Raw genomic sequence first — 16,025 nt, forward strand, 5'->3', positions numbered from 1 at the left:
TAGCAACTCATGATCGAATTGCTCATAATAAGGACATGATACTCGGGTTGGATTGGTACAATCCCACGCATAATGTCCTGGTCCTCCATAGTTGTAATAGATTAGCTGCCTGTGACCCCTTCCTAGTCCCATTCCACCCCGTCCTCAACCGCGTCCCGGGAACCCACCGCGCGCAAGCACCGTGGCTGGATCCTGACCTTGCACCTCACTCTGCATTCTGTAGGCAGGTGCCTGGTCCATCAACATTCGATAGCTACGACAATCTCTTTCTTCGTGACCCACCGATCTACAAAAGTTGCAAAAGAGCTGCTGGGGGGTCTGGTTGTATTTTGGCAATAGATGACAGTTATCAGTGTTGTGCTTCCCTCCTACCTGACAGATTGTGCACCAGAGCGAGGCAATCATGCTCGGCCCTACCTGTACCTCTAGTCGCAACGGTGTCGGTCCCCCCATTACCACAAAATTCACCGAGACCGGACAATGATCTTTATCGTGTCCCTGGCTCCTGCACTTTATACACCATACTTCCTCCCAGACTTCTGGGCGCGGTGTCTATTCTTGTTTTAACTTCTGTATTTCCAAACACAAATTTTGGACCTGTGCTTGGATTTGCTGAACTCCCAACCCTGGGTCCTATACCAGGGTTTCGTGCAGCCGCATTGTTGCCTCCAATGCTTCCGCTTGGGTTGAGATCTTCTGTTGTGACAAGGCCGACTTCAGATATGGCGTTAGTGATGCGATGAACCAAGCACAGTGTTGTGCATCCGTCAGGGTCATGTTGGCCTCGCGAATGGTGCTTTTCAACCTCTGATCCAAATCCCATGGGGTCTCACCAGGCATCATCATGATCTCTTTGAATCCAACAACCCACTGTGCTTCTGACTTAGGCCGGCTAAAATCCTTTGTTAATTCAGTATGGATGTCCGCTATCCCTGTCGTTGGGTTGATGCTTGAATACTTCATGTACCATGTTAGTGTTCGATCCTGTAGTGCACTGACTAAGATGGCTTTCTTGATATTATCATCCACGACCTGTTGCGCATTCCATACTGACGTTAGTACAAACCAAAATTGTTCTGGGTCTTCACCTCCTGCTCCTTTAAACACTGGTAACTGAATCGTGTTTGCCATAGTTACCCTTGTTTTACTACCATCCCTGATCCTTTTGATTTTTCAACGTTCTTTTCTATCGAGTCCTCGCATTTCACACCAGACACCCCTTATGCAGATCCTGGTCCCGACAACAGAACCATTTGTTGGCTTATATGGGCATGATCCAGGTTCGGAAGAGTTATTTAGCCAAACAAATCTCGCAGCTACCGGCCCTTTTGGCAATAGCCGGTGGAGCGCGGACTGAGGTCTCACCCGAGGTAGCAAGGGAGGGTGCTTGAACCAGGTTTCCGCACCCTAGGGATGTCTTGGTGTGGTCTGGAGATTTCGCGCACTAGTTTACAGCTCCGCGTTGCTCGGTATTTGCACATATCCAGCTTGAGTATATCTTTCTTATTAGTGCACTATTCTATTGGAGGATGTGGTTACAAATTAATAGGGTCTTTAAGCAAACATTTAACCAACACAACTGATTCGCGCATTAAAATGAACCCAGATTTACATTCATTCAAACCATAAGTAGATTAAAGTAAACAGAGATTAAAGTTTCAGAAGAAACTTATCTTTATTTCCACTTTATCCTTAATACATCCAGATCCGCCCTATGCACTCAGCTGTAGGGGTCCGCACACAGCTGCAGAGCCTCTACCTACTACCCCAATCCTCGACTTGGACTTACAGATGCTTTCAGATTGTCTTCTTCAAAAACCCATTACATTCCATCATTTTTCCAAAAAGAACTGCCTTTCCCTCATAGAGTCGCGCTCTATTTATACCCTCCCTTGGCCCGCGATCCCTATGCGGGACGACTCTATTTATATTTCTTTACATTATTTTCAGGCGAACTACCCTTTGACTCAATCCTACTATAATTCACACTCCGCATACTTCAGAGTTTTTACAATAATTTAATCCTACTTTTTGGGCTTTCTGCCCCAAAACCGTTATGCGGGACCTCCGCTACCCAAAAAAATAAAAAAATAAAAATCACATTTAAATGGATTTTTAATATTTATACTATTGTTAACAACATAAACAAATTACTTATAGTTAAACTTAAAATTTATGATGATGATGATGACGACGACGATTAACATCCACTGAGACCAAATTGGTCTATCGGACCTATAATTTTCTTAGTTTTTAATTGTCTGGCTCCTTGTCTTTCTTGGCGAGATTGGTGCTGTAGCTTTCTTTTTTTTCTCTACGGTCTTCCAACTTCCTTTATCTTGCATCTCCTTCATCTCTTTTGGTTCTTGGGACATTGGTGTCTTAGCTTCGCGATCTATTGTGTTCGTCCTTTTGAAGATAGTCGGAGAAGAAGTTTGGTCTAGGAGATCTACTTTGCTATTAAATGAAGATTTATTTTGTGTGGTATTCGAATCCTCATAACTGTTGATGCTTGAGGTGTTGTCGAGTTCACTTTTTTGTTGTTGGGTGGGGCTTTCCCCCTGCTTGTCTTGAGAGTTGTTTCTTTCTTGCCCGATTTCTTGTGATTCAGAGTTTTCTCGAGAGTATTCTTCTTTGATGACAGTGTAGTGTTCTTTTTGTGCTCCTTCCCACCATGTAGATCTGTGGTGATTTTTTCTAGTAGAATTTTTTTGGGAGGCTTTTGAGCAATTTTTGGCTAGATGGCCTGTCTCAAAGTAGGATCGACATCTGAAGAGGACACTTTCATAATCGAGTTTCTGGTTCCACACATAGTCTTTACTTGTTAGGTGTATTTCAGCTGGGAATCTAGCGATGAAGTCCATTTCCACACAGATGCGTGCATAGGTGGTTCTGACATATTCCTCTGTTTCTGGGAACCTGCAGTAAAATTTCCCAATTTCATTTCCAATGGCTTTTAGCGAGGAGGAATTCCAAAGATGCAAGGGTAGGTTTGGCAATCTCACCCAAACTGGTGCTGAGGTTATGACTGTTGTTGAGGGATCGAATGATGGGTTCCATGGCTTCATGAATAGGCTTGAGTTTTCCCAAAACCAAGGGCCAGAATCTAGAATACATTGTCTGCTTTTAGGGTTTTCAAAATCTACTATAAAGAAACCCCTAGCACAAAGGTAGATATTAATTGCATCAGAAATGACAGGCTTCCATACCTCCAAGATCCAGCTGTGGAGATCTCTCAGTTGCGGCCAAAAACCATTGAATCGGCAGATTAGGACACTTTCAAAAAACTTCAAAGCCTCATCGAGTGAGGCCTGGTCCACCTGGACAGTGGGAGCTGGGGCTTCACTGACGATATGGGCAGGAGCTTACCTCCCAGAGGTGGACGGATCTAAGCCAGCAACTATTTTCACGAAGCTGGGAACCATCTATAGAATGGTCTCCTGCTAAGTATAAAAATGTTTCTGCAGAATTTTACAAAAGGGAGCCACACAGGCCGTTCAGATCTATGTCTCAGATCTATAATATTTTACTTGCCCGTAGAAGATTAGACCCAGCTGCATCATACAAAATGTCCAAAATTAATTGGAATTAAGAGAAAAAAATGAAGATAATTGTGTGCTGAATCATACAGATCCCATAAACAAGGCTCTTTGTTACAGATCCAATAAGCAGTTATCTATGAGAGATGTCTATAACACCAAAATCTGAACTTACAGATCATCGTTGTTTCAAGTCCTGCTCCATTTCCCATGATCGCTCCAAGGATAATACAATTATAATCCATCCACTTATGCTCCAAGGATAATACAATTAATTTCCTAAGATTTTTTTCTAGGGGCTCTTACATTGCAGATATGAATATTGACATCATGGACAATAGTAATAAATCACATTAAGATGTAAATTTTTCATCTAGTTAATAAAATGTTATTAAAGCATTTAATTTTCATATTAATATAAATTATAAATCGATAGTAAACACTAATGAAAATCTAGTTGAACAATTAAAGAAAATATTTAAAAAGTAATCAAACTCCAACATAATTATTAAAATCAATTCATTAAGCTAAAATATGTGTTTATAAGTCATTTTTTTTTTAATAATCATTTCCTTTCAATTATAGGAAAAAAAAGAACAGAATTATTTTTTTGACAATTAAAAATTTTGACGTTATGAATGGATAATAAAACAAACCAGTTGCAATTCATATAATATTGTGTTGCAAAAACATGTACTCTTTCTTTTGACAATCACGACATGTAGATAAAAATACTAACAGAGGTTTACTTCAACAATTATAAGATAAAAAAATAATTGCCACTGTATGAATAATAACAATATTGAAATCTTCTGGCATTGCAATTTTCACAAACTAAAATGAAGAAGAACTATGGGCATTTGATGCATGTGCATCACTCCTTGATGCATTTTATTGCTAAGAAATATAGATATGCTTTGTCTTAATCTCCTAGAAGCAATTGTATTTGCCCCCAAATCATTTATGAGCCTCTCCAATACCAACACTACATCTCTCATAGTTGGTTGTTCATTGGGTGAATCTTTCGAACAAAGAAAAGTGATCCGTGTCAAATAAATTATGCAATTGAATACATTATTTTCTTCAAATTAATCTCCATCCACCTCCCTTAAGAAGGTTGTGGTCAATTACCTCCATTACTCTACTTGGAAAGGCTAGATTTACCCACTTGTGCAAGTTCAGGTCACCATAAAACATATCATTAGTTGGTCGTTTCCTCGTAAGAATTTCCAATAACAAAATGCCATAGTTGTAAATATCTCCTTTGTTAGACGTTGGCTCACTGAATCCATACTTTGCATTCATGATAACGTTCATCAAATTTTACCCTACTGGCCCATACAAAAATGTTGATGAGGCATTTAGAAACAACACATAAACATTTAACATTCTAAATGTCATAACTGGTGCAATATAGCCCATAGATCCTTTCAAAGAAAATAATGAAGTAAGTGACTCTGTGGAGGTTTCATTATTTAATCTTGCAATACCGAAATCGGTTACATGCCTCGACATGTCTTCATCAATAAGCACATTATTGGGTTTTAAATGACAATGCACTACCATCACAAAAGAATCATGGTGGAGATATTCAATGGCATGTGCCACATCTATTGCATTGTCCAATCGTGTTTTTAGTCCCATTTCACATGCAGCTTCACCATTGTTGTCATTTGTATTAGGATACAAATGCTTCTCCAGGCCTCCATTAGACATAAATTTGAACACTAATCCTTTGAAATCAATGTTGCAACATGAGGTTATGATTTTCACCAAATTTTGATGTCGAACCTTTTGCAAGAAACTACATTCTTCTTTGAAACTCTTTTCAACCTTGTCCTTTAGCAACTGGAAAACTTTTACAGCAACAAGTGTTCCATCACTCAAAATTCCTTTATAAACTGAACCAAAATTCCCTGTCCCCAACAAGTTGTCCTCGACAAATCCATTAGTTGCTATATGAAGCTCTTGATATGAGATACTTTTGTGCTCCAACCTTTGAAAAATGGCTTTTGAGGAATCAAAGTTTTGCATAGGCATATTTCTTTTCCAAAGGAATCCCAAAATTAAACAACATAATATAAAAGCAGCTCCACTCACTGCCAGTATCAATCTTTTCACAAGTGCAAAATGATGTCTTGGTGTTTGACATGCAGGCAGTTGAAATACTTGCAATCCACAAAGGCTAGGATTTCCAATTAAGGACATGACAATTGTTCGATTTTCAAAAAAGCCTCCTTCTGGAATTTCCCCTATGAAATTATTGAAAGACAAATTCAAGCTTTGAAGCATTTTCAAATTCTTGAGTGCAACCATTGATATTACAACTAATAAGTTGTTGGAAGAGAGGTCCAGGCTTGCAAGGCTTTGTAAACTTCCAAGTGAATCTGGAATAGACCCTTGAAAGGAATTGTGAGATAAGTTTAATAATTGTAGCTCATTGCAACTTCCAAGTGCAGGGGGAATTGCCACAATCAATTAATTGAAATAAATGTCTATAGCTTGAGCCATTGCAATTTTACCAATCTCCATGGGCAAGGAACCTTCCAATGAATTCCATGAAAAATTCAAATAGAATTGTAGATTAGAAAGTTTACAAATTTCATGTGGTATACTTCTAGAGAGCCTATTGTGAGATAGGTCAAGCAATTCCAAATTTATACAATCTAGTAAGTTGGAAGGTATGCTTCCTGATAACTTGTTGTGATGAAGATGTAGTCTTCTTAGTTGTTTAATGTGTGAAAGGGAATTTGGAATCTTTCCAGAGAGATTATTTTGACTAACATCCAAGAGACCAATGTGGTGTAATCCTTCAAAATCGTCAGTATGTTTCCTTCCAAATTATTGTTACTTAAATACAATCTTTCTATTTTTATAAGTTTTCCTAATAGTGGAACATTACCATTTAGAAAATTTTCACTTAAATTTAAGAAAGTTAAGCTACTAAGATTTCCTATATGTGGAGGGATGTTCCCTTGTATTTTATTATTTGATAACCCTAATATAGATAAATTAGTAGAAAGTCTACCTATGGCAAGGGGAAAAATACCACTTAATTTATTGTTGTGCAACCATAGGTACTTTAAGTGAGAAAAATTAGTAAGAGCTATATGAAAAAGCATATTTATAACATTACCACTATCAAGTTGATTTTTATTTAAAAGCAATGTTTCTAGAAAAGATAACTTAACCAAATTTATAGGCATGGTCCCACTCAGCTTGTTATGACTTAAACCGAGTGATACCAAGTTAGAACATTTTCCAATAAACTTTGGAATCTCTCCATTAATTTGATTTAAAGCTAAATTGAGATATTGCAATTTAAACATATTTGACAAGGATGTGGGAATGCAACACAAATCATTTTGGACAATTGAAAGTTCTTGCACATGGGTTTCCCAAGGAAGAGGGAATGGTACCTGTTAGGTCTTTCTCTCCCAACCAAATCACTTTCAAATAAATGTGGGAGGGAACCTAAATCCCTCGGGATATTTTCCATCAGACAGTTGTTGTGGAGTGACAGTAGAGTCAAATTTCTGGAACTGTGAAGTTGACTCGGAATAGGACCGGTGAGACTATTTGATTCCAAACCAAACTCAATCAATGCTGAAAGATTTTCCAAGGAAGAGGGAATGGTACCTGTCAGCTCGGTGACTCCCAGGTAAAGATTTTGAAAATGTGGGAGGGAACCCAACTCGCTAGGGATATTTACAGTTAGATTGTTGAAGGAGAGTGCCAGAAGAGTCAAATTTCTGCAACTGCCGAGTTGAGTTTGGATATTTCCTTCCATTCATTATGTGCCAAATCAAGCACCCTCACACAAAAGATGTGTCCCAATTAAGACGGGATATGACCAGTTAGATCATTGCCTCTGAGATAGAGTGTGCGAAGAAACGACAAATTGCCGAGGCAAGGGGAAATGGTGTTAGGTAAACTTGACTCAGGATAGAGTCAAAGTAGTGATGGTTTTGGGGCACATGGTATTGTGCACTCATAGTATTCTGCCCGTGGTATTATATGTAATGGAGCTTATAAAAAGCTGGAAGGACTTCATTGTAATGCAAGCCTTGGAGGTGAGCGGTGAAGGCTCACTTGGTCGGATTGGCCAGGGTTTTGGCCAATGCTAATGAGATCTTATTAGTAAATTTCTTAACATTTGGTATCAAAGCCGAAGGTCTATTTGGCTGATAAACTCACAGGAAAGAAGGGTTCCTCGTTCGAGTGGGAGCAATGGTGGAAGATGGTAAGTTTAGGGTCGAGAAATTTAACGGCCAAAACTTCTTGTTGTGGAAGATGCAAATGGAAGATTATCTGTATAAGAAAGATCTATACCTACCATTGGGCGGAAAAGCAAAGATGCCGACGGGTATGACAGATGAAGAATGGAACCTTCTCGATAGAAAGGCACTCGGAACAACACGGTTGTGCCTCGCAGCGTCGGTCGCCTTCAACATTTCGAAGGAAACAACAACAGAGGGTTTGATTAAGGCGTTGGAGAAACTATATGAAAAACCCTCAGCCTCAAACAAGGTATTTCTTATGAAATGGTTATTTAATATGAAGATGTCGGAAGGTGGATCTGTTGCAGACCATTTAAATGATTTTAATACTGTTACAAGTCAGTTATGTTCTGTAGGGGTAAACTTTGATGATGAAGTTAGAGCTCTGTTATTCTTGTGCTCATTACCAGAAAGTTGGAATGGTTTAGTAATGGCTATTAGTAGCTCTGTTTCTGGATCTAGTACTTTAAAGTTTGATGATGTTGTCAGTGCTATCCTTAGCGAGGAAATGCGACGGAAAAGCTCCGATGAGACATCGGGTAATGCTTTGAGTGTAGAGTCTAGGGGAAGAAAAATGGAAAGAGGAAAGAGCTCAGGATATCGTAGTAAATCAAGGAAAGTCATATCCAAGTCCAGATCGGGGATAGTGTGCTGGAAATGCGGAAATAAAAGACACCTAAAGAAAGACTGTAGATCTCGAAAGGGAAAAGAAGGAGATTCACAGCAAGAAAACAATCATGAAGCAAATGTGACAGGTGAGGTGTTACAAGATGCTTTGATTCTTTCTTTCGAAAATATTACTGATTCCTGGGTGGTAGATTCAGGGGCCTCATTCCATGCCACACCTGATAAGAAATACTTTCATGACTATGTTCAAGGAGATTTTGGACAAGTTCGTTTGGGTGATGATAAACCCTGTAAAATTGTTGGAATGGGTAAGGTTCTTGTAAAACAGCAGAATGGAAACCAATGGCTACTAAAGGAGGTAAGGCATGTTCCAGATCTAAAGAAAAATCTGATTTCAACAGGGCAGTTAGACGGTGAAGGTTGTGTGACAACTTTCACAGATAAAGCTTGGAAGGTCACCAAAGGAGCCCTGGTAATAGCAAAAGGCGAAAAGGTTGGTACATTGTATTTATGCAATGGTATTTCTGACTCTGTTAATGCTTTAACTTCCAAAGGAGCAGATGCAGCATTATGGCATCATAGGCTCGGACACATGAGTGAAAAGGGGATGAAGATTCTTCACTCAAGGAATTTGTTGCCGGGTTTGAAGAATGTTGATTTGGACTTTTGTGAGAATTGCATTTATGGAAAACAGAAGAGAGTCAGATTTCTCAAAGTTGGGAAAGAAAAGAAGAGCAAAAAATTAGAGCTTGTGCATACAGATGTATGGGGACCTGCTCAAGTATCATCTCTCAGTGGCTCTCGTTATTATGTTACTTTTATTGATGATGCAACTAGAAAAACTTGGATTTATTGTATTAAGAATAAATCTGATGTATTTGATACTTTCAAGAAATGGAAAGCTTTGGTTGAGATTGAGACAGGAAAGAAATTGAAGTGTCTTAGATCAGATAATGGAGGTGAATATTGCAGCAAAGAGTTTGATAGGTACTGTTCAGAGCATGGAATTCACAGAGAGAAGACAGTTCCAAGAACACCACAAGAAAATGGTGTGTCAGAAAGGATGAACAAACAATCATGGAGCGTGCAAGGTGCATGAGATTGCATGCAGGATTGCCTTTACAGTTTTGGGCAGATGCTGTAGATACTGCTGTTTATCTAATAAACAAAGGGCCTTCAAGTTCCTTGGATGGTGGTGTTCCAGAGGAAGCATGGACAGGTAAAAAGGTAAATTACTCTTTTTTACAGCCTTTTGGTTGTGAGGCCTTTGTCCATATTGATAAAGAAAATAGAACAAAGCGTGATGCAAAGTCAAAGAAATGTACCTTTATTGGATATGGTGTTAATGATTTTGGTTATCGCTTATATGATTACGAAAATCACAAAATCATTAGGAGTAGAGATGTAATATTCAATGAAAAGGTCTTGTATAAGAATAAGTTGCAAGAAAAGAAACAGGAAAAAGAAAACAAGGAATACACAGTCCTTGATGAAATCACTGAAAAAGTAAAGGTGCCTAAAAATAATAATAATCAACAACCACAACAACAACAACCACCACAACAGCAACAAGCACCCCAAACACCTGAAAGTGGTGTTAGAAGATCTACCAGGATAAGTAGACCCCCTGAACGATACTCTCCTTCATTATATTATTTATTGTTGACTGATTCCGGTGAGCCCGAATGTTATGAAGAAGTAATGCAGGTTGAAAGCGGGAAGAAGTGGGAGGTAGCCATGGAAGAAGAGATGGACTCCTTAATGCATAACCAGACTTGGAACTTAGTCAGGTTTCCTGCAGGAAAAACTACATTGAAGAATAAATGGGTTTACAGGCTGAAGGAAGAAGATGGAGGAAAACAGAGGTACAAAGCTAGACTTGTGGTGAAGGGGTTTGCACAGAAGAAAGGTATTGATTTTGATGAAATATTTTCTCCTGTTGTTAAAATGACTTCAATTAGAACTATTTTAAGTCTAGTAGCCATTGAAGATTTGCATCTTGAGCAGTTAGATGTAAAGACAACCTTTCTCCATGGGGATTTGGAGGAAGAGATATATATGCAGTAGCCACAAGGATATGAGGTGAAAGGGAAGGAGAAACTAGTGTGCAGGTTGAAGAAGAGCTTGTATGGCTTAAAACAGGCTCCAAGGCAGTGGTATCTAAAATTTGACAAGTTTATGTCTGAACAAGGTTATACTAGATGTCACTCTGATCATTGTGTTTATCTGAAAAAGCAAAATGATGGAAGCTATATTATATTGTTATTGTATGTAGATGACATGCTTGTTGCAGGGTCTAACATGCAGGAAATAAATGTGCTCAAAAGAAAATTGGCAAATTCATTTGCAATGAAGGATTTGGGAGCTGCAAAACAAATCCTTGGTATGAGAATCACTAGAGACAGGAAAAATCGCAAATTAACATTGTCTCAAAATGAGTACATACAAAAGGTGTTGAAAAGATTTAATATGCACAATGCAAAACCAGTTAGTACACCTTTTGCTAGCCATTTCAAACTTAGTAAGGAAATGTGCCCAAAGACCCAAGAAGACATGGATTATATGTCTAAAGTTCCATATGCATCAGCAGTGGAAGCTTAATGTATGCAATGGTCGTCACAAGGCCTGATATTGCACATGCAGTGGGAGTTGTAAGCAGGTACATGAACAATCCAGGAAAGGAACATTGGATGGCAGTGAAATGGATTCTCAGATATTTGAAAGGTACCACAAATCAAGCATTATGCTTTGGTGGTTCAAACATTTCTCTACAGGGATATGTTGATGCAGATATGGTAGGTGATAGAGATAACAGGAGGAGCACTACAGGATATGTATTTACTGTTGGTGGAACAGCTGTCAGTTGGGTTTCAAAAATCCAAAGTGTTGTTGCACTTTCAACAACAGAAGCAGAGTATGTTGCTGCTACAGAGGCTAGTAAAGAAATGATTTGGTTACAAAGGTTTATGGGTGAATTGGGTAAGGAGCATGATATGGGCACGTTATACAGTGATAGCCAAAGTGCCATTCATCTTGTAATATATAAAATTATATATTACGGAGCATGGAACACATAAAATATTGCAAAAAATATAAACACAGAAAACGCATAAAACAAGAGAGACACAGATATACGTGGTTCACCCAGTTTGGGCTACGTCCACCCCGAACAGCCAGTCCTTCCTTTCTATTATCTAGAAAAATGAAGAGACACAACCTACAGCAGATCCACTGTAATATCCTTTGTTTTCTCTCACAGTCTCACCTCTCTGTTTCTCGCTCGGAGAATACACATCTATTACACAGCCTCAAATACAATGCCCTCATATAAAGAGAGGGGTTGCCTTCTAGGGAAAAAAACCCTAAACTAAACATAAGTTCTACCGTCAGATCATCCGCCTAATGAACGGCCCAAATTGACTAGAAATTTCTATACTTTTACAAGGCAAATTTACATCTGTTTTCAGCTTCGGGGGCACTGCCCCTGAGCCCCCGCCGAGCGATCAATGGCCCCCGGACCCCCTAGCTGAGGGGGATCGGCCCCCCCAGACCCCCGCAGGGGGGACAAGTCCCCCTTGCACCCCCCCACGTGGAGGGTTGTACAAAATTCCTGGGGAATACATCCAGCTGAAACAAAGACCTCTGAACAATCATGCTCCACACACAACAAATGGAACCGTGCAGATCAAGGCCATTGAGGTTACATAAGGCCACTATGTTTGGATGACGTCGGTTGCATATGACGTCAGTCCAGTTGCAGAAGGGGTTGGCGGGGGTCCAATATACGAGGGAATGATGTGGATCGTTGGCAATGATGATCCTAAATTCCACCAGTGATTGGTGATCATTGTGGAAAGAGTGGGTCCCAGGGGTCAAGGAAATAATGGAGAGAAAGAATACATGAAAAGCAAAATAAAGAGAGGACATGGTGGTTGAAATCACAACTTCTGTCAAAACCATTTTAAACTGAAAGAGATAGCGAGTCTTCGACAAAGTGGAGAATTGCGGTGGGTATGGATATGGTGATGGTGGGAGAAGTATTAATCAAAACCATGGAGGGAGGGTAACACCATACAACTACTCCTTAAGGAAGGAGACCACTCCACAAGCCATAACTTGTCAATACAAAATCAATACCTGATATGTTTGTGCTTAGCCCGTTGTATGATAAAATATTTTACTTCCTTTAGCTTCTTCTAAAATTGGATTGGTATAGATTATGGGCAACTAGAGGAAAAGGGACACCAAATATGTTTTATAGAGTCATGCAAAGTGGAGTCATAAAACTAGTGGTGATTTAGCTTGAAGGGGGAGGGAAACTTTGGGGGGGGACAAATTATAGGAGGGTTGGATGATGGTCTGAATCTCTTTCTATAGAGACCCATTGGTGAACATTAAAATTTGGTTGGACAGATCTTCAACAATCAAGAATCGATCTAGTCTTTTGGATACCTTGGCCTACCTAGATCGTCTATTTGACTAAGTGTTAAGAATTTTAGGGGGTAGGAGATCATGATATATGAGTTAATAAGAGAGGGTATCCTATGCAGCTAAGGAACTATAGGTTTAGAGTCTCCCATAGTAAAATTTTAGTCGCCTCCAATGAAGGTATTATGTTGGACACTCTGTATAATATTGAAGAAAGTGTCCTAGAAAGGTTTTCAATTAATATATGAACCATCGATATTTATGCCTTGAAAAGATATGTTCAAGTCTATAAAGAATAAATCAAGGACAAATCATGAGCAAAATAACCAAATTGAGACAAAGCATATGCTATAGAGTTCCAACCTGAGACAAGACCTCCCAATCACTCAAAAGAATCTTGTGAGATGAAGTCCCAATGAGGAAGCATGAGTTTTAGGATTAATACCACCTTATCCCCATCCAACATTATTTGTTGAAGAAAACTAATATGCGGTTGGTGGACATCAATCAATTGTTTCAGAGCCATTTTTTTAGTGTTTGGTTACACCCCTACAATTCAAAGAGAGAATATTAATACGGAAACCAATTAGGGGGCTATCTCTTTAAGGGCCTTGAGGATGGTATGTAGCTTTAATTTCTGAGAATGCCTAGTTTTTAGCACAAGGTAGATAGGATTTTTTGCCACTGTTGAAAGGCTTATGATCTCTAGTCTCCAAGGTCCATAGAACATAACTCTATTCTGAGACAAAGTCCTCTAATGAGTCTTGGGATGAGGGGCTCAGTATTTTGAAAGGGAATGAAGGTTGTATGAAAGAGGGGAGGGAAAGGTAGAAGCTATAGAGAAGGATGTTTGTAGAGGGATATATTGGCTAGCAAAAGAGTGTACTTGAGGGAGGGAGAGGACATACCAATAAAGTGGATGGTAGAAGAAATAGAAAGCAAGAGGGGTGGGAGAGACGAGAGAGTAGTAGGGGGAGGAGGGGAGGAAACAAGAGGGGGAGAAGAGGGTTGAAAACCATTTGATAGAAAACATAATTCATTTATGCAAGAAATGAAGGGGGGAGGTGGGAGTTACATACCTTGCTATGTGGGATCCCATTCAGAAGATGACTAACGCATATTGGTGTCTATTTGACCATTAGAGGAAGCTGACACGATTTCAATTAGAGAAGAAATTTCTTCACTACACAACGTAGGTTCGAAAGGGCTTTTCTTCCTGAGATGCTTCCACTAAGTGTTCCTTGTTTTGAGTTGGGGAGGAGACCCACAGTGGGGAGACAAAGAAGAGTTCCTCTTTGAGTACCCATTTTTTAATAGATTTACCCATTGGACAATTCCGCTCAAAAGGCCATATGTATGAAAATGATTGCATTTGAAGGGCATTCCTTCATAATCCAAGCTCTTCCTATAAACAAGCTCTCTAGAGTTTATGGTTATGAATTTTGAGGGCCCAAAGGAGAGATTAAGGCCCACCAACACTTAGGACATCCCCATGTACCCTATATGTTAAAAAGAGAGATCGACTTTGTATAAGAAACTCAATGTGTTTCCTATCTTGTTGAAAACATTGAGCAACCAAAATATGATAGGTACATGCAGTAATATTACTATTACCCAAATAGACATAATGGATAGCTTCTTCAAGCATTCATCTAACATTTTCGACCATTTCTTTGCATATAGGGCTTGTGAGCCTTAGAGCTAGTGACCCCTGAGAATTTTCTCTTTATCTTCTGCTAAATTTGTTATCCATCCCATCCATCAATTCTCTACGATCAAACAACAGGGAGTATAGCCAAGCAGTGGGAGGAAATTTGGCTCTATCTACTTGCACAATATTGGAAATGACATGTGTTTATTAGAAAATCTCCCTACCACCATTGAGTTCTCCATTTTATGGATATCATTGAGCCAGATATCGTTCCCTAGGGTGAGACGAGGTTCCTCGACCTTGCATTTGATGCATTCTTGGCTAGGTTTGAGAGCTTCATTACCAATTGTAGCTATCAAGGGTAAATGTCTTGGGGTAAATACACTAGAGTGCATATCTAGAATCAATTAACCACTTAGAAAATAGGTAGGAGGAAATTCCTAGATGTGGTAGGATCGGTAAGTCGGTAAGTGGAAAATGGTAGTATCTAGGGTAATAGGATTGATACATAGGGAATGAGACAGAGGTGAGGAGGGTTTAGTCAAGGAAGTGTTGGGAAGAGGGGAAAGGTCATGGTCCTTGAGAGGAGTGTGGTTGGAAAGTGGGTCATCTACCTAGGACCTATTAACAACTGTAGTGATAATAGGGTTGTCAGGGTGCGAGGACAGAGGGAGGATTATCGAAAAGAACTAGCAGGGAGATTTGAAGATAGGGGTCTATGAGGATTGTAGAGAGGAAGGAGTTTGCCAGATAGGGTTATGGGGAGGGAAATCCCAAACCTAAGTTCCCTCAAGGGGGTCCAATGAATAATCTATGAGATCATTCTTCATGCCTGTAGAGAAGGTGGGGAACTGGAGGGAAACCTATTATCGCATGCAATAGCAAATTTCCTAGTGCAATAGAGCTACAGGTCTTGTTGTAGAGAAACCTCTTGCTTTAAACCTTCTCATCCAACTTTCTTATTTTCTTTAGTTTATATGGATTCTACATTTAAAAACATTTTGTTTTCTTTTTCCAAATTTCGCAAACTCATAATGTATATTTAAATAAATATCACTATATTTCTTTTACATCCTTAATTTTTTTTTAAATTTACCAATTAAATATTGATATTTTTCAATAATAGAATATTAATATTTTCCATTAATATTAATACCATGGTACAACCTAAAATCATTTAACATATTAAAATAAACTTTTACATTTAATATAAAATGTTTGTTTATAATTCTTTTTAACAATCTCAAAAATATATTTAAATAAATATCATATTTATTTTACTCGATAGTTTTTAAAAAATGACTCAAGTAATATTGATATTTTAAACTAATACAATATTTAATATTTTCTATTATTTAAATAATTAAATTTAATATAAACTTTACAAAATTTAAATGATTATTCTTTTATATTTATAAAATTTTGAATAAAAAATATTCATGATGAAACACCTTATAATCAATTATTTTACATCTAATTAATAATTAAATTGTACAATGA

General features: G+C 38.6%; 1 protein-coding gene across 1 annotated transcript; it reads right to left on the reverse strand.

Moving 5' to 3' along the window:
• Window positions 1-4,862: 4,862 nt before the first annotated feature.
• Window positions 4,863-5,855, reverse strand: LOC149209733 (putative LRR receptor-like serine/threonine-protein kinase At3g47570). Its single transcript, XM_089398726.1, has one exon. It carries the CDS (start codon window positions 5,853-5,855, stop codon window positions 4,863-4,865), a length of 993 nt encoding a protein of 330 aa, XP_089254852.1.
• Between the last annotated feature and the right edge of the window lie 10,170 nt (window positions 5,856-16,025).

Source organism: Pinus tabuliformis, chromosome 1_2 (assembly GCF_031772625.1).
Source record: "Pinus tabuliformis cultivar Carrire ecotype Pingquan chromosome 1_2, CPIR1, whole genome shotgun sequence".
NCBI lineage: Eukaryota > Viridiplantae > Streptophyta > Pinopsida > Pinales > Pinaceae > Pinus > Pinus tabuliformis.